This window comes from Phoenix dactylifera, chromosome 17 (assembly GCF_051530095.1).
Source record: "Phoenix dactylifera cultivar Ajwa chromosome 17, Ajwa_hap1_PhDact_Kaust_v1.1, whole genome shotgun sequence".
NCBI lineage: Eukaryota > Viridiplantae > Streptophyta > Magnoliopsida > Arecales > Arecaceae > Phoenix > Phoenix dactylifera.
This window is the reverse complement of record NC_143206.1, coordinates 15,012,066-15,031,890: the sequence shown is the minus strand read 5'-3', so window position 1 is coordinate 15,031,890 and position 19,825 is coordinate 15,012,066. Positions and strand designations below refer to the sequence as shown.

The following is a 19,825-nucleotide window of genomic DNA, read 5'->3' as shown; positions in this document are numbered from 1 at the left end:
CTACATCTCCATGGATAAGCCACAGTTGGCAACACCTGTTTTGACTCTTCATCACCTTGAGGGTCCCAAAACATTAGCTCACAATTGCACTTCATGATGACCTTCGAACTGCGTTGAAGCCATCATGGATCAGTTTGAGCGAGCATGGACATATAAGATACGAACTTTGTTGTTTAATCAATTACGGGATGCATGACCTTAGTATTGATACTGGCACTAGCAATTGACACGAGGAATTGACTGTAAAATGGATACCAGGGAAGATAAAAATGATACATGGTAGGTACTGTGGCACGACATGTCATGGCGTCACCGGAGGTTGAGTATGCCCAAAATTAATTAGATGATTCCAAAGGAAGGTCCCATTGAAAAGGTATACCTAAATCATGACAGATGCCACTGCATCTAGACAATCTAAGAACTCGAACCTCTCAAGCTTCCTGTCCTCATTTCAACTTAGCATCCTTTTTGAATTCCATCCGATACATCGCCATCTTAGCTTTTTCATCTCCACTAAGGTTAGATTTGCAGCATAGATCATCATCTCATCATCCCCCTCATCAATTGCTGAATAACGCGAATCTGAATCGTGCCCTCTTGTTATCGAGAAAAAGGGGAATACATGTATAGAACCGGCGAACGACCAACGATGGCAGGGGCGGTGGCGGCTAAGAAGACGAAAGATTGCAAAGAGATCATCCATGTGGAACCACGCAATATTTTTCTTATCCATCCACCTCTTGGACTTTGGCACACTCACAAAAGACTAGAAATTAGCTCAGGAGACCCAAAGCCACAAGGAGCAAATCTACTAGGTCCAGACAAATCATCCAATGCCAATGAACTTACTCAATTAGTTGGGGGTCACTCTCATAGGACTCCTTTCCTAGACTTGACCACCTGACCTGCTCTCGGTGCCACATGGCGGCGCCTCGAGCGAACACATGGCTGCATGTAGGGGGCCAGAACAAAATTCTCACTTATGGCGGTTGCAGCTGACTAGGACATGCATGTTATTGAGTGAGGTTGAGTGTTGGGTTGGATAAAAATGGGGGTAGTGGGGAGTGAGAGGGATGGTTGCCCTTCCTCTATATCTCTATTTTTGCTTTCCTTCTCCATTGACACTGGCTGAAGAGCGATGGAATGGGAGGAAGGAGAGGGACACGGGGGAACACCTTGTTTATCATGGTACAATCATATAATTAAACTACTAAGCTTATGATAACCCCTGCCGAGTGGTGCCACAGCATTCTCCCTTTAAAAAACCCCTCATCTTGTTCTTTTTGGTACATAACCCCCTCATTTCGCTAAAGCAGTATGAATGCCCTATACTTGTAGGGTTGGAGAATGGTGAACCGGAGACCAAAAGAGCCACGTTTGGCTTCTGTGCAGGAGCAAACAAGGACAGCAGCTAACACGAGGACACACTTGGGTGTCATCTGCACAATTTTAATTTGGCAACTTGGCAGGCCGAGGCTGCGTTACTTTTTATTAGGATTTTCTATATCTCTCCTCTCAAAGCGGCCTAATAAATTTGAGGACCTAAGTCGAACTCACTAATAATGATAATAAATATATTTAAAAATTATTTGGGGATCTCAATATATTTATAGCTAAGATTTTTTGGAGCCTCAATACATTTATAGCTAAGAGTTTTTAGACTTAGGGCTCTCAATGCTGTATTTATAGCTAAGAATTTTTAGATTTAGAAGCCTCAATGCATTTACAGCTAAGAGTCTTTTGAGGCCTCAATGCATTTATAGCTAAGAGTTTTTAGGCTGAGGCCTTAGGCACTTCTGAGTTCTGTCGCCTAACGGTTGAGTCGGCTCCTCAATTCTTCTTTTTTTTTTCCTATAATCAATTCAAAAAAAATAAAAAATTCTTTCCTTCTTCTAATGGAACCTACCCTTAATTTACTTTGCGGATTTATAGATCGGCTTATTATTGTCAAAAATATTTACATAATAATCTCTATAAAATTTATTTCTATACGTAGTTAGTCGATCACTTAGTGGAACATCTCCAAAAATTAATTTGCATCAATCTAGGATTAAGCATAGCACTACTCCATAGATAAGATTTTATCTACAATTATGTGAAATAAAAATATCAAACCATCTTTAACATAATTAAGCTTGGTCCATTGCCAAATTTTGGCGCTGATTGGAGAACCCAATCTAATTAAATGCCACCGCCTCGTTAACGAAGATTAATAAATTGAAAACTAGAGACCGGCAATGGTAGATATATCCTCTAAACACTCAGGCATGCTTTTTCTCCTAAGATTTCACTTAAGAAAGTCTACATTAAAGACCTAAAGTTAAGAGGTTGTTCACTGAGGATATAAAGTTTACGGAAAGGCTACTATGAAATTAAAAAACGGTCTGAAAATCCTAATTTGTTTTTTGAAAGGAAAATAATCTTACACTTTATATTCTTAATTTGTTTTTTTTTTTTTTTTGGTTGAAACAAGCATATCATACATCACGAGCACGGATACACTCAATAGAATCGGCAAACAAAAGGTCCTGAAATGCACCAGGCATGTCATTCTCTCCAACTCATAGGTTGCTTCCTGAGTGACTTGCTACATATGCCGCCACCCAGTCTGTCGTCCCGTTAGCCTTACGATATACATGCATAGCCTGAAATGTAATATCCTTCCTCATCATTAACTAAGTATCACGGAACAAGGGGTGAACTCTTTTATCACTGCTCGGGCTCCGAATCATCCTCTAAGAGGATGGTGTTCTAAATTTGCTCTACGGACAATTCTAACCTATAAATCCCGTGGGCGGTGATGGTGGACCTCATTTTGGCGGCCGTACACGGAATAGTCGTATCTTAAGTTGCGTGCTCTCCCTGTGCAGCTTGCACACAGAAATCGTGTCGACTCACCGTCCGATTTTGGCCACTTCAGAAGGGAAGCTTTCATTGGTCAGCGTGGGAGAGAAATCTTGCACCTGCTCTTGGTGGTCCACTAATTTGGTAGTTCAGGTGAACCAGTTCATCACTCCATAGAGATGTGCCGGCTAGATTTAGCTAACAAATGGGCACCACAACAAAAATAGTCCTTTTTGTAATTCACATCCCAATAGGAATACCATAATTTGAGACCATAAGGTATTTCATATATATATATATATATATATATATATATATATATATATAAGTAATCAATATTTCAAAATTTATAAACAGGATGCACCGCAATCCCGCCCCACAGGACATCTGATCGGGACTAAGCATGAAAATCTAGAGCATCATCAATAATACATTTATGGTAACAAAGTTCACATTATATTAGAGATAATAACTAACATAAATAAGTAGTGGATATCATTTTCTTTCTACAAGTAAGCATATGTCCTGCAAATGCACCTGTTGGCCTTTTCTTCTATGAGTATAAATTCCCTTTCAATCTAAGTTGAAGTTTTAGTGAGCAATGCCCATAAAGATGAGCCCCACCAATCAACCATGGGTAACAGAATAGATAATAAGACCCACTTGCATGATTAATGCCATGCGAATAGCTATTTCTAGAAGTATAAAGAATTCCAAATATACGAATCGTCTTACAGTTAGATTACACAAACAAATGAAAGATTCCAACTTCTAACTTCGTTCCCTATAGACCTAGGATGGCTTAATAAAACACCATAGCTCGTCCGTATGTAATTAAAGTTTGTACTCAGGCAAGAAATTCCTCAAATAGTCAAATTAGACTTGCTTTAGAATAAATTTTGGTTAAAATTGTAGCATTAGCTCTTAAAAATCTTTTATTATGTCAATGAGCATTTGCTATCACATTCCAATCTAGCTAAGGACAAATTGTGATTAGTAAGAGGGTGCAATGAAAAGGGAATATGGTGAGATTAGAGAAAAATCATAGTTGCATAACTGTAATATCATAGTTATTGCTGTCGTAGCACCGAAGTTATCACTTGCACATTGAACAGTTATGGATGTCATAGACTCTATGGAATGTTAGTCACATTTTTGAACTTAAACATGGTGACTTCAACATCTATTGACTTTTTTTTTTTTTGGGGTGGTAACATCCCTTTACTTCGAAATCTTTCAATCCCAAAGTCTTCCAAATTGGTTACTAAAACATGTAAGTTTGAATCCAAGCCCGGATATAACCAAAGAAAACTCCTATAGGTTTGAATAAGGATGCATTGTGGTCAAAAGTGGGACTCAGTGTTAGTCTAACTAGTGGAATTTGCAAGAGTAGATGCATAGGTATTAATCCAATGAATCCATGCCACGTTACTATTAGCGTTTGGAGGTCAAAAGACAGAAGGAAACGAAGAAATAAACAGCTAGCATCATCCGAACAGGAGATCGGGTCAAAGACGCTTCAGCTCGGAATAACCCACAACCTAAAAGTGGAGCAAGCCAAATAGGTTACCATCGCCCCCCAAGAAAACGAGGGGCTCAGTGTTTTTCTTTTTTTTTTGTGTGTGTAGAAACGGCTACTCATATCATATAGTTCTAACGTGTATAAATCCTGCCAAATCACGAAAAAGTAAGAAATACAGAGGAAAGGGATATCTGAAGCAGACGTCCAAAGAAAATTTCGGTGCTACCCTGTTCGTCTTCCTAAACACGTGTGCTGCCTGAAAGCCGCCCAACATCTGAGCCATCCTGTGAGTCTTCCGGATAAGGGGATGACCATCACCAAACCTATCCACCCCTCGGATCCAATCAATCACCATGGATGAGTCTCCTTTGAGGTACACCCGCTCGACACCAAGTACAAACCTCGCATAGGATATATTCTTTCAGGCTGCCCGCAGCTTGGTGTTTGGCGGAATTACCCACCACCCCGCGTGCTTCGCTTTCACACCGGCGCCCCTTCACTCGTGGTAATTTCGTCCAATACAGAATTAGTTACCTTTGGCTAAGTATAGGACTTTGTTTGTCCTCTATTTCACTAAAAAAAAAAAAAAAAGAAGCTTGGTTTGTCTTTACAACCACCAGTTCCCTCTACAGAGTACAGGAGAGGGGGGAGGGAGGGGGGATGCTTTTTCTAGAATGTTTAGACTTGGATGGAGCTGAACACTTGGTTTTAATTATTAATTTGGTGTTGCATTTTATTCGCTTTTAACACACTTTTCTACCATAACCAACTAAACCTTTGTCCCATTAGAAAAGAATGGAAAGGAGGGTCATTATTCGATCGATTTATTATAGATTAAAATAAGGGTATAATGATAGTTACTGGCGTGGCAAATCTACGATCGCTTATTTCTTTAATAACTTGATTTGGACTAACGAACTGTCGATGCGCATAAATTCTAATGAAGAATGATTGAAAGGACTTTATCCGTCATGTAACACGATTGGTCGAGCACTAAAGCATTCTTCTTCTTGCCGTATTAAGAGGTGAAAACTAGGTAAACCGATCAAGAAGAGAAAAAGTGTTTCAAAATATTGGTAAAATGGAAATCTTTTAGATTAGATTCTGTAAAACGTGTAAGCTTATAAGATTTCTTTTCTTTTCTTTTTTTATAGTATTAAGAGCAAATTAGACCAAAGTAGTCTAAGAGTAAAATAATAAATTTTAATAGAATGCATGTAAAAGTGTTTAAATGTATTGGTACAATAGGATTTAGAGTAATTTCTCCGAAATGTGTTGATAATTAACTTCAAGCAATAGTAAAGATATCTTATCCTACCGAGTAAATTTTTACTTATATACTTTTATAAAAAATATTAATAGTCAAAAATTGAATGCAGACGATAGCTATGTATATTATGCAATTGAATGATAACATAAATCGAGAAGGACAAATTAATAGGCAAGGTCCGAGAAATTTTAGATAAGGAGAAGTACTATAAATAGTATTGGTACGTACAACTCAAATATATATATATTCCACTCAAAACAATTAATCATAGAGAGGGGATGGTTCCTGTTAGGCTCTTTGCGGCGCCATATACCTCTCACGACTTTGTTATTTAAAAAGGCGCTTCCGAAGGAAAGAAGTTGTGCCCCTTCTTATAAGACACAATCTTTTCCGCTATTTAACCGATATGGGACTAAGTTTCTAGCCCCCTTTTATCTCCAAATAGTTTCCAATTGCTCTTCCATTCATTAGCACCACACATGAAACCTATCACATTGGGCGAAATTCTTGAATGAGATTTCTGAGTTCCTCAATCATTCATGGCGCTTCCTCTCTTCCCTTTATCAGACTAATAGATATTATAAAATATAAGCCTTCACTTGTTGTGCGGTCACGCACGGCTCTCTACATCCTCTATTGAGTGAACACGTGCATCTCACCATCCCACATATAGCCTTTTTTTTTTTTTTTTTTGGCTCAAGGAAGAAACCACTCTTCTATGGCCCACTGTCCTCGCATTGGACGGAATACCTACGCTTCATATGCTTTTAATCATAACGTTATTAGCCATTAACAATAGAATAGCATAGCCTTTAGCAACTTATGCCTCCTTAAGAGTTGTCCTCCACGCAGCTGATTTGTGTCGCATGCCTCCAACTGCTTCTTCTAGAGTGAAAGTGATTGTGTTCTTCCCTGCACCACCTGGAGTATTATAATCAAATTGTCGATCGATAGTAGCTAGAGAATCAAGTAAAGTAATGTAGCAAAGCACTGCTAAGTGGGTGCTTGATTTGGTGTTTAAGAAGTAATTATGAGTCGGCATCACAATAATGTTCCTTTTCAACAAAATATTTTTTGTAAAATTCTAGAAAAGTAGTTTTTGTATGTTTGGTTAACTATGAAAAACTAACACATTTCAGAGCGGCTTATATTTGGTTGAGTATTTATTTTCTGAAAAAGTTTTGTAAAATACTTGTTATATTTGTAAGCCTCTTCATCGCTTTGCTCCTCCTCACTCTCCGAAGCTTTTCAAACTTAGCAAACTGTTAAAAAAAATCTTTATCTCATTCTATCTAAAAGCTTAAGAGCATTTTTAGAAAAGAAAAATTCTCTAATTTTCAGCAAGTGAGAATTATATTTTTTCATACCTCATATGAGTTTTTCTTTCTCATGAAATATGTGGAAATTTTATTTCCATAAGAAAACTACTTTTCCATCTCTTTCATTTAAAAACTTCAACCAAATACAAGGTATTTCTTTATTTTTCTGTTGATTATACTTTCTCTCTTCTTTCTGCAATCCTGACAAGTCCTAAGAATAAGGAGGGCCTGCTTTGAGATTTATCGCTTTTTGTATATCATGAAATGATAATGTGTGGATACCTACCTTTTTTTTATGTGCAGCCAAAGAAAGAAAGAGAGAAGAAAAAAGATGGAACCTTTGTTTATGCCCTTTAAGGACAACATATTCAGTTTTTAATCCACGGTTGCAATGAGGGAGAATTCACTTGAATACTTAATAATTATGCGCAGAATATGCTCGGTCGCATGAAAATATAGCAGTCCGCCCATATTTGAAATGAGCATCACGTAGCTTAGGGTCCAGAAAGTTGGCTTTGTTCCAATGTGAGATAACTTTTCAATCAGACATGCATATCCTCATGCACTAATATTCAAGGGAATAAAGAAAGAGGAGGCCTTTGGCATACATATTGATAAGCATAATGCAATATTCTCTCTCTTATAATTATGTAGCTCTCATAAAACTAGTGAATTTTTAGCCTAATGCTTGCCCATAAGTGAACATGAATTATGTCATCATTCTTGGTTTACGCCGGATATTTTTTTCATACGAAGATGCAGAGATTATACCTTGCTAGGAGGATATTAATAAACATGTTGATATTTTTTGAGTCATTAACTAAAGCTAGCTAATATGTCCATAGTGTGGCCAATTCCTTTCCTTTCTGTTTAGTTTTTTTTCTCTTTCTCTTCAGATAATCAAGTGAAGCCACCCTGAGAATTGGATGCTGATGATCTGAATCAAGTTAGTACTTCTAAGTGTTCATATAAATTTAACAAACATATTTTAGTTGCCACAAGACTTGCTATTTTTTATATTCTTGAATGATTTTTTTTTCAAATAATTGATTATATCTATATAAAACTTAATTTAATTGGACCCATAATAAAGTTATTTTTCTAAGAATAACAACGCGAGTGCCATCAATCATGTCAATAGAATGACATAAGCTAATGTAACCTGATCAGCTACATGATTTGATATATAATGTACTAAATTATCTTAAAAAATTTACTCAAGAGTTCCTTTTGGTAATTAGCTCAACCGGACCCATAATAAAGTAATTTTTCTAAGAGTTCCGGCGAAGAGTGCCATCAATCATGTCAATAAAATCATACAAAGAATTAACTCTTTCAACCTGAACAGCTCCCTGATTTGATCTCTAATGTACTAAATTATCCTGACAAATTTACTCTCGGTGTTCTTTTGGATGCCACTACCCATTCCATCTTTGAATCTTTTGGTACGAGCGAGAGAAAAAAGAAAAGAAAAAGTCCCCTATCATGCTTATTTAGACACGCATCCATCCGTGCGTCCTCCTTTTTTTTCTTCTCTAATCTCATGTCCCCCACTTTTAATTAAACTAATGGCAAAGTGTACGAGGCCATCAAGCTCCAAGCCAAAGCAGAGAGAAAGCTCTCTCGCGCACACATCAACTCATCAATCCCATATTTTTCTAGTAGCCGACTTCTTCTTGGTGCCAACCCCACAAGAACTAATTAGCGTCTCCTTTGGTTCCTTTTTGGAAGTACATTGGTTTTGAAGCGTGGCGTTGGGCCCTCTTTATTTGACCCCAGAGGGAAGAGACCTTAGCTTGCTTGTTTGCAGAATTTTCCTTTCCGCAGCTCTCACTACTTTTTCTCCCTCATGACTCAGCTGACAGGAGTTTGGAGAGACATGGTCACACGGAGAGAAGACTTCAGGGCCAGCTTCATCATATTCCGCCACCACTAAAATATTTTCTTTTCAGAAAAGAATAGAGAGAGAGAGAGAGAGAGAGAGAGAGAGAGAGAGAGAGAGAGAGAGAGAGAGAGGGGGGGGGGGGGGGGCATCCAAGAATGTCACAATATGGATTATTAAAATCATGTTGTTAACCTAATTATGAAAAATTGTTTACATGTGAACTCAAGTTTATTATAATATTGTCGAATTCAATGAATGCGTCTCGGGGAACATTGCCTCTAATTTAATCAGAATTAGGCATCTCGAAGCAGTACTGCCGCGTTTTTGCTGACGATGTTCCTTGGTAATGCTCTAGATGCAGTTAGTTTAATGAAATAAATATGATGGGCATAGAATGAGATGTCTAAGCATTGCCCTAAAAAATGTAGTCGTTGAGTATTTATTAGAGATGAGAAGTGATTTGAAGACGCTTCATTCATCTCAGCAAGCTTGAGGCGAGAACAAGATTGTTTCTACTTGATTGGCTGAAATGAGGACATAAGCGGCTATGTTAATTAGTCTATGAGTTTCAACTAGCAATCAACAATACATGCGATGAACTCCTAGTTGCCTGAAGTGAGTTGCTTAAGTAGCATTAACTGCAGTCCACTTTAATCAAGTTTCTTTAGCCATACTAAGGAATTTACTTTTAAGAATTCCTTGCCCATTAAAGGCTTTTTTTTTTCAAGCTTTAATATGTCCACAGTGATCTCATCATTTGTGACGGATGATGTATCGTACCGGTAGCATTCATCGCGTCAGGATGGTCACAACTTGACAGTGCCATCTCCACTTATCCCAAACAATTTTATATGTTAAAAATCTTGTTTCAGCTGACACCAGCGGAAAGCAGAATTTTGAGAGAAATTGCCTAAATTGATATATAAGTATATCTTTAGAATACCCATTGTTTCATCTCTCTCTCTCTCTCTCTCTCTCTCTCTCTCTCTCTCTCTTACAGGCATACGTGCGTGCATAAGCACTTGAAAGACATCCTTTTGAGTTCTTCATGATTCACAGGCAATCTGCATGAAAGGCATGCTTCCAACGTATCCCCTAGTATTATATATTATTTTTGTATTATGGGCTCGTACTTCAAAGGTATTTAGGTTTCAAAATTTTTAAATAAATAACTGCACTTACCATGCATAAGCTAAGATAGACTATTGGTGCACCCAAGTGGCTATGATCTCCTTTGCCATTTGTTTGAAGAATTTATAGTGTATTTGGTTCGCCGCTAGAATCGAAATTGGAACAGCCATGTTCCTCAACGCATTTGCTTTGCCGCTAGAATTGAAATTGAAATAGAATTTGAATGCCAGAAAAAAGTTCAGGTTATATTTTAGAGATTAGGACATTCCCATTTTTCTCTGAAATCGGATTAGAAATAGGACTCTTCTCAAACAAACAACCGGAATGAAAGTGTGAGGATCGGTGCGGGCGTGTGTTTAGTTCCATATACAGGAGTAAAAAATTCAAAAAAGTACTTTCTAACTATTCTTTTTGGATGAGGTTATGATTCCAATTTTACTTCCCCCCCTAATACCATAGTTTACGTTACTACTTGTGGATCAAAAACTGCTCTTTTTGGTGGCTTTAGGAAGAAAGAAAGTCAAAATTAGGAGCTCTCTAAGTACAAATTATGAGTTTACACAAATCGACCAAACTCATTTATTTTCTCAGTCGAGAAAAAGATTTGGACTCTTCCTCCCTTCCCCAAGCTTTACGCCGGTCTTCAGACAGAATGAAATAAGATCAAATACCTGTACAACCTATCATCATTTGGTACTAGAAGAAGAGTCGACCAATCTCTGCTAGTGCCAAGAGAAAGTCAATATGGGAAACCATCACGTGAAAACCAAGCAAACATAGTGGTTGTGCATGCGAGGCAGAAGGAATGCCAACCAGCATTTGCTGCTGCCAAAAAAGGTAGGAGTTTAGATCCAATACGGGATCTCCAACCAAACCAAAGAGAGTCTGAAAAGCCTGAAAAATATTGGAAACTGGCATCTTCGGCCAACTTCGCCCACCAAGAGAAGTGAGCAAAGAGAGTCCCATCACCCAAAATGGGAGACTCAAACAAAGAAAGAAGTCTCGAAACCAATGTCCTTAATCCAGTCAGAAAAAAGTTTAGCCAAAATTAGATTTAAACCCAGTTAAACACGTTGATACTCTAACATCTTATCCTGTAATCAAGTCTCCAATACAAACATATAGAAGGATTATCTTGTCTCATCAAACAACTTGCACCTACACAGTAGAAAAATCTTGACGTACACCGTATATTAATATACCTGTTAAATGATTCAAAGACGGAAAACAAGTAGAATAAATTTGTGTCACACGAAGAATATCCCCTCATTAAAATCCCAAAAGAATGCAAGCCGATCACTACATATCCTAACATTGCACTGTATCCAATTTTTCCAACTCCAGCCGTGCAAACCAACCATTTCAAGCTCGGGGGCCTCCGGCGTCCGCTGCGGCCACGAAAATGGCTACAGAAGAGAAAACCAAACCGAGTCTACACTTCTACCCACTTTGAAGGCAAGGGAAGTCCAAGTAGGAGACAAAACCACCACAGAGAAGAGAACAGGACAGGGGAAGACAGGGGAAGGGGGGGGGGTGGAATAGTCAAAACTTCAAAGGGCTCGTCACGCTGCTTGATTTAATTAAAATTTTAAACCCCACCACTTTGGGCTTTAGAGAGCTTAAACTAAGCCATAATCCCATTGCGGCGTGCACCATCACACGTCTCTTTTCCTAAAACTCTCTATAAAAGCCCACCCCCTCCCTCTCCCCACCCTTTTCATCGCATCAGTCCAATCCCATCCCAATCCATCTCCCATCTCTCTCTCTATCTACCAAAACTCGTTCTCATCTAACTTTCTCCATAGTTGTCTATCTTGACACAACTAGAAGACAGAGAAGAAGCTATGCAGATGGGGAGGGGAGTAGGAGCGGAGGTCCATGGAAGGACTTGGAGCTCTGCCACCCCACCAAGTGAAGAGGACATGGATTTAAGAAGAGGGCCTTGGACCGTGGAGGAAGACCTCATACTGATGAATTATATCGCCGCCCATGGCGAGGGCCGATGGAATTCTCTCGCTCGTTGCGCAGGTGACGGATTTAATTCATTCCCTATTGATGGAGTTTTCTAAGCAGGTTTTTTAAATAACATACTAAGGAGAAAGGAAATATATTGGATGATCCTTTTACTCCCTCGGCTTTTTCAAGCTTAAACTAGTAGGAGGAAAGAGCCCCATAAACACTACTAATATTAAATTTTACAAGGTGTCGTGTAATATCTCAGAGCACAGTATGGCTATCTAAGTTCAAAGCATAATATTGAGACTACTAAGAACTCCAGTATCTATGTTTAATTTCCCCAGTTTTGTTGTTTTCTAATGTTTCTTCATCTCTAACACCTTTTACTCTTCTCCCTCTCCTATTAATTCTATCGAACAGGACTGAAAAGAACAGGCAAGAGCTGCCGGCTCCGATGGCTCAACTATCTCCGCCCGGATGTCCGGCGCGGAAACATCACCCCCGAGGAGCAGCTCCTAATCCTCGAGCTCCACTCTCGATGGGGAAACCGGTAAGGAATCTTACCAAAAACCCCTCGACCGTGGAATTATCCTTACATTCTAGTCCTTACCGGGTTGTTCTGTATCGTGCAATAGGTGGTCCAAGATTGCGCAGCACTTGCCAGGGAGGACCGACAATGAAATAAAGAACTACTGGAGGACCAGGGTGCAAAAACATGCAAAGCAGCTCCAATGCGACGTTAACAGCAAGCAGTTCAAAGACGTCATGCGATACCTATGGATGCCTCGCCTCATTGAAAGAATCCGGGCAGCCTCCGGCAGCTCACCGGCAGCCATCTACCAGAATGGTAGCGTCCCGATGGCCGGCGACCACCCGGCAGAGCCGGGCTTCGAGGCCGGGCAGGTGAAGCCAAGCCCAGAGACCTCCAGCGCCGCCGGGTCATCGTCGGACTCGGCCGGTATGCACTTCTCGTCACCTCCGATCGCCGACTGCTTCGCCGAGTGCTACGGCGGCATGCAGGGAGGTGAAAACAAGAACGGCGACGGGACTCATGATGTTCAGATCGGTGGGTGGTGGCCGGAGTTGCTGCCCAGCCCGGGCGGTAACAGCAACCTCGGGTTACCGGACTTCGAGCAGGGCGCATGGGGGGAGAATCTGTGGAGCGTGGAGGATATTTGGTTTCAGCAGCAGTTCTAAAACTGAGGAAAAGAAGGGAAAAGCATGGCTTGTAAGACTAGACGAAGATATATACAAGCACAGATTGGAGTTGTGGAAAAACAAAAAGGAGAAAGAAAAGAAGGAAGAGGAAATTAGTGGGGAATTTTTGAAGTCTTCCAATCTCTTTTCTGAAGAATAGTTGGAATTTTTTAAGTCTTCCAATATCTCTCTTCTGCGTTTCTTCTATTTTTTAAAGGATAATAGATGATCTGTAGTTCTAATCTCATTTTTTTTCATCAAGATGTCACTGTAAACTGTTGTTCCTAATTTGTAATAAATCCGCTTGTGCATTAATTGTCACCACTCTCCAATTGTTATTTGTCTACTTGATTTCATTAACAGAACAAGGATGATGGTAATATGATGGGCACCTTTGAATATTTTCCTTTCCCTCCCCTGATAAAAGGAATCACCATCATGCATCCCTTTATATAATTATATCATACTACTATTAACTTGCTAATAATATACATGCAACAACAAATATAGACAAATACATGGATTTTGAAGCAAAATTGGACCTAGATTTGCCACACAGATAAACAGCAACATGAGATTACATTATAATAGTAAATCGCTAGATCTTATAAGAAATGGGAGCTAATTAATTGTGGAAAGTGTTAAGTCTCATGCGGAGACCTTCCATCACTCAGTGGAGGTCTCCATCTAGTTCACGTGGAGACCTTCCATCTAGTCAGTGGGTGCCTTCCAATATATTTATGTTGCCACTTGGAAGGGAAGGACGTCAGATTAAGCATCCATCAAGTTTATCTATATATACTATAAAAAATTATCGGATAATTAGAAATCAATTATAAAACAAATAGACTTTCTTAGGTGAAGGAAAAAAAACTCAGAAATATATTTTTAATTTTTTCAAATATATGACTTCTGAGAATAAAACAATCTTTACTCAAAAAAAAAAAATTCTCTCTCTAACTCTACTAGTATAAATTCAAATTCTCTGACTATAAAGTAATTACACATATTAGAGGATATTTTGAAAGATTTTTTTTTATTTTTTTTAAGAATATGATGGTTATCCACCGTCACTCAAATTTATATCCGTGACCTCTCACTTGGAAAGAAAATAAATTATGAAACTCGCCTATTAGTTGTTGGTGAAAGAATATTTTCTAGTTTCATTGATGTAACTAACTTAAAGAATCAGAATGTAGGCCTCTCCAAACTTAATTTGTCATTAAGATATCAATACTATAGGTCATTGTGTTGGTCAAAACCATCTTGTCAATAAATTACATCAGGTATGGAAATTTGGCGTTCTAATGAATGATACTTACGAAAAATAACCCAGAATTTTGACCAACCTGGGCTTTCACATGATAAGACTGCTCCTATATAAATGACAAGAAACTAAACTTTTTATGTATGTATGTATATGTTTGTATGTATGACCCCCACCCCCACCCAGACCCACACCCACACCCACACCCAACGAAATAACTGTACAACCAATGATTAGATTGGCCCTCTTTCAAGCCAACAACACACGGGAAAAATAAAAGGCTAGAATTTCCCACACGTATCTAGATAGACTAAAATAATCAGAGAAAATAAAAAGAGACAGCGGCACGAGCGTAGCCACGCGGGATAGCAACCGCGGTGAGCTTACCGTCACGGCACCTACATCCAGCGGCGGAAAACCGCCTTTCTCCCGCGGTGGTCCCGGCTCGAGAAGGGTTTCTGATACCGACACGTGCATTCCGAGCCGCCGAGAAGTCCTGGGGCCACGTCAGCGTTTGTCGCGTCATGAGCTGGCGAGCACGATCCGGATGGTCCGGAGGACTCGGCTTTCCGCCACGTGCCAGTCAAAGCGGTGCGCCCCACGACCGGACTACTCTGAAATCTCGGTCTCCGTCCTCTCCCTCCCCCCGGTGTTCCGGTCAGCAGGGACCGGATGGCCCCCCGTGCGCGTTCGGTCGCAGCCACCACCCCCAGATGCATCCAACTTTTTGATTCCACACGCATTCCACGATCTTTAGTCGTCCAATTGGTAGTACTTTCTTTGAATCGCCTCATGCTTGTTTACTTGGAACGATGGATTGTGACGAATAAAACCAGGGCCCGATTGGATGTAATATTGATCGTTGCTGTCATCTCAATCCGATTAGATTTTTTTTTTCCCCTTTGAAGTTACATTGATAGATATAATAAGATGGTTGCTTCACTTCACTGATTTCTCTTTTGATCCGGAGAATATAGCATTGGATTTATATCAGAGACTGCTACGTACATGTCTTTGAGCTTCCTAATTTCCGGCGTCACCTTCATTTGTGCTATTTATATGTCTCCATGGATTTGATGCATGCCTTCCCATGACATCCTTGTCTAACATGGCGAGGGATTGAATCACTTTCTAGCCTTAGCGGGTGCAAAAATTGTAGATGCATGACTTGCATGAGTGCTTTCAATAGTTATGGTCAGAGGTTTTGTATTATTTGCACCAGTATTTAGTAGTGGATGGAGCACTGACATATTAGGCTAATTTTTGACCTTGACCATAGTAGCTTTCTCACCATACACATTCATGTACGGCGAGCTACATATCTGAATCTACTATAGATAATACAAAAGCCTCGTATCTAGTCACAAGTGACGTGAGATGTTGCTTCTAGTATAAAAAATCTGGTTGGGAAAAAAATTTATGCTTTGCCCATTCCTTTGCTTTTCCCACCTATAAAAAATCCGATTTTTTTTTAAAAGGATTACTTATAGTACATTTTGATAATTGTCTCTCATCCAGTTGTGCAAACAATTGAGAAAAGTGCCTGTCCAAATAATTCATTCGAGTCCTTTCCCTATTATTTGGTTTTGGAAAGAATTTTTTTTTATTAGAATTTTTTTTTTGAAAAACTAATGCTATATATATATATATATATTGTCTAGAAAAATAATTTTTTATATTTGGTTGGCAATGAAAAATGACACATTTCACGGTGGTTTATATTTGATTGAGCATTTATTTTTGTAGAATATTTATTATGCTCTTAATAAAAAAAACAAAGATCTTATTCCATTTCATCTAAAAGCTTAAGGATGCTTTTGAGAAAAAAATTATTCGAATTTTTACCTGATTGGAATTAGACTTTTCTGTATATTGTATGAATTTTCTTTCTCATTACATATGGAATCTTATTTCCATAGAAAAGTTATTTTTTCATCTTTTTTTAGACAACTCCAACCAAATATGAGGCATCTCTTTATTTTTTAGTCGACCTCACTTTTCTCTTTTCTTTTTCTGGCGAACCAAACGAGTTTGAAATATATCAACTATCGAAAAATCATAAAAATGAACCACATGAATGGGCACTTGTTAGGGGCAGAGGAAAGGTTTGGTTTTTTTATTTGCTTTTGGATCTCTTGCCTCCTCCATAAAAATCCTAACTCCACCCTTGTTTTAGACATTTCATGTCCATTTGTATATGTATCTAATTTTGGCTCTTGCTCGTTCCATGAACCGATGGAATGTATGTCCCCACATCTACATAAATTTTGGCTCTTGCAAGTTATCTCCCTCGTACTTTATGGCAACATGCCTGCTTACAAGCTCGCGTGGGAACAAAACTGCATGGCCCAGACCAACTCATTTGATGCCAAAACTGCCGCATTTCACGCTTTGACCCATGCACCATTGCTCTCGCCTCCCAAAAACATAGAAAACAAGACAACTTCTCTGCATCATTGAAAGTCACGTTTCAAACTTGTGCTTGCTCTCACAAAATCTCTCACAAGTAGTCACAAAGCATTTTCTTTTCAGTGATGGTATATGGTCCCCTTCTTATCCCCAAATGTGAGAGATATCGATCATAGAGATGCGGCTCCATCGAAGAGAATTTAGAGTTTCATGTCCAATCTCCTTCCCTAGAGCTAGGTCTGACCCATCTCACATTTATGTATGTATTTTAAATATGTAAAATTATTCGATGTTTTATTTATTTATTTGAAAAATATATATCATCATTCAAATATAACTGTGAGATCTCTTATTTGAAGAGGAAGCTACCTATATATCTCATGAAAACTTGACACGATGCTATGATTTATTGGGATGTTCTTCCATCAATAAAATGCCATTCACATCATGGAGCAAGATTCGTGCACTAATGCACTTTACTTGTAGCTAAGGAATGCCTGAGCACTCAATATAGCTTTTCTCCAAAGGTTTCACATTACCTTTGTTAGTAAACTATTTAGTACATTTCCCATGCATCCTAATTAATCGCTTACGTATCATTCACGTTGCCATGTCGTATAACCTGCATGGGAGTAAATAATTTTCTCGCATTTCTTGAAGCACCTAAAATAAATTAACCCCATACTAATCCATAAGGTAGCTAGATTTCCTCAAAGCACACGCAATACAAAGTAGTATATATCATGCTAAGATAACCAAAAACCATATGCATTAAGATTATAACCAGAACCAACAACAAACCTTATCCAAATTATTCATGACCTTTGACCTTTGATTGCCATTAAGAGCTATATCTTCGACGAACACAACATCTGTTTGTGGCAATAGATATCAACACAGCATTCATTGCACCATTTGTGGTTGGGCATTCTTGACACTAGCCAGAACTTTTTTTTATATATTCATAATATTAACTTCTGTTTCCTAAACTCTTGCGTGAAAGGTTGGCGGTGCTTCTCATCACCCCATCCACATATCCGACGACGGGATACCTCGAACCGTATAGCGCCTATCCACCAAGGTATTTCTAATTGTGCTTAGAAGGTATTGCCAAACCGCAACAATTTTAGCATGGATATATGTTGAAGTTGCCTCCTTTTTCCTCCACCAATGATTAGGATTCCAAGGAATCCACCAAAAGAGCACTCTTATTCCCTTCTATGCAGCAACCACTGGGAGCCACAAGTTAGTTTGGGGCCCTGGATACCTTATCCCAGCGAGGGACTAACATGGGAAGGGCGGCTTTCATGGTGAGTCCGAGATGTGAGTTCATGATGTCAAGGAAGGTATTGATTAGACTGTTGTGGTGGGTTGGTGTTAGCGTGGTCCCTCCTCCTGTGGAACCTACATTATTTAAAAATAATAAAAATAAGATAATGTGGCAGTATTTATGTTTTCGAAAACAGCTAGGTAACCATGAAAAATCGAATAATATAGATTGCAGGAAAAAAAAAAAAGACAAAAAAGGGTGTTACTTTGTTGGATGATCAGGTAGTTGATTTTATTCAAATTTGGTTGAAATTTCTATTTCTGGCATTGAGAGCTACAGATTAAACGATTTGGATCTAATTACAAAGTCTTATCCATTGATTATTTTAAACATTAACACTTTATTTTGCTGTTTATTGTCGAAATCCGCCTTATTGCTGATGAATGGTTTTATTATAAAAGTCAAGATTAAATTTTATTGATATTTGTGCAGCCTCTAGTTAAACTAAAGAGAATTTATTATAATCTTATTATTCTAAATAGTAGAAGTTTTTTGCTGGACTAGTTTCTGTGGTTTTTTCTTTCACACCGAAGGATTTTTTAAGCTAAAAAAATTGTGTTGTCTTTTTTTTTGGGATTGTTTGATTATTTTGCTTGTTAATTACTGAAATAAATGGTAGAACTTATTGTTGCTTGGTGAGTGATATTTTATTTAATTATACAAAGAGAAAAAAAAAAGTATGCGGCATTATTATTTTTGATTGAATTTTTCCAACATTTTCTTTATCATGCATTTAATTTTGGCAATGAGAAGGAAGCTGAATGTTAGGAGAAAGATACGTAAGATTCGTTTGCATTAATGTGACTACTAGTTTGCTACCTGAAATTGTCTGATGTTAGATATGGAGTTGGGTACGTGACCCTTTTGAAAGCAGGGATTGGTAGCTTTCGATATCATATTCGGTCCTGGAAATGGATCTGCTTCCACTCCTGCTCCATAGATTATCTTGACTGGAAAGCCATATTCCTCTGCTCCTTAAATGTTCTTGTTCATGACCTTGGACATTCAAGCATGCGTTGATTGTTTCCAAATTCTCTTGCCTTCTGTGGATGTTGGAGCAAGTGAAAGCAATTACGTGCATGGATGTGGCATGTGTAGTCTTGCTTGCAGTCTATGGCTCTGGCAACAAGAGCCCATACATGTTACATGATAGCCATGTCAGGCCTAAAATATCTCATAGTGTTGCTTGAATTGCATCAGATTGCAATGAATCACTCACATCTGATTTGTATCATGGTAATTTATGTTCTCAGGAGTGAACATCGGATGCCCATGGCTCTTTATAATTAATTTGAATGATCTACACCTCTCCTCTCCCACAGGCCAGGCTGTTGTTGGTTTCTCTTGATTTGCCATTGGCTGGCACACCATGAAATTGTTATCTTGGTGTTCGACTTGATTAAGATGGTCTTGAAAGCCCTAATGATCATAGGAGCTGTGCATTTGCTTATTTGCTGGCTTGGCCTTCTTCCTTATTTAGGTCATAAACATGTATTAAAACTGACCAACTGAGCTCACTTAGGTCACACATGCTCACTAACGTACTGGTAAGCGACACAATTAGGTGTTGGTAGGGTCTAGGGTTATGCGCAGGTTGGATTGGATCGATTTGGAGCTAAACCCAAAACAAATCGGTTTAAACTGGTTTTATAAAATTGAAACCAAACCATCTATCTGCAAAAATTGCTTAAAATC

General features: G+C 38.7%; 1 protein-coding gene across 1 annotated transcript; it reads left to right on the top strand.

Moving 5' to 3' along the window:
• The first annotated feature begins 11,688 nt into the window (after nt 1–11,688).
• LOC103709681 (transcription factor JAMYB-like) lies at nt 11,689–13,445 on the top strand. The gene is made up of 3 exons (XM_008795140.6): nt 11,689–11,999; nt 12,348–12,477; nt 12,563–13,445. Exons 1-3 carry the CDS (start codon nt 11,816–11,818, stop codon nt 13,122–13,124), a joined length of 876 nt encoding a protein of 291 aa, XP_008793362.3. The 5' UTR covers nt 11,689–11,815; the 3' UTR covers nt 13,125–13,445.
• Nucleotides 13,446–19,825: the final 6,380 nt, after the last annotated feature.

Coding starts and splice junctions, on each gene's coding strand:
- LOC103709681 (XM_008795140.6), top strand. CDS start 11,816: ATGCAGATGGGGAGGGGAGTAGGAGCGGAGGTCCATGGAAGGACTTGG. Junction 12,000..12,347: donor TTCTCTCGCTCGTTGCGCAG/GTGACGGATTTA, acceptor TCTATCGAACAG/GACTGAAAAGAACAGGCAAG. Junction 12,478..12,562: donor CACTCTCGATGGGGAAACCG/GTAAGGAATCTT, acceptor ATCGTGCAATAG/GTGGTCCAAGATTGCGCAGC.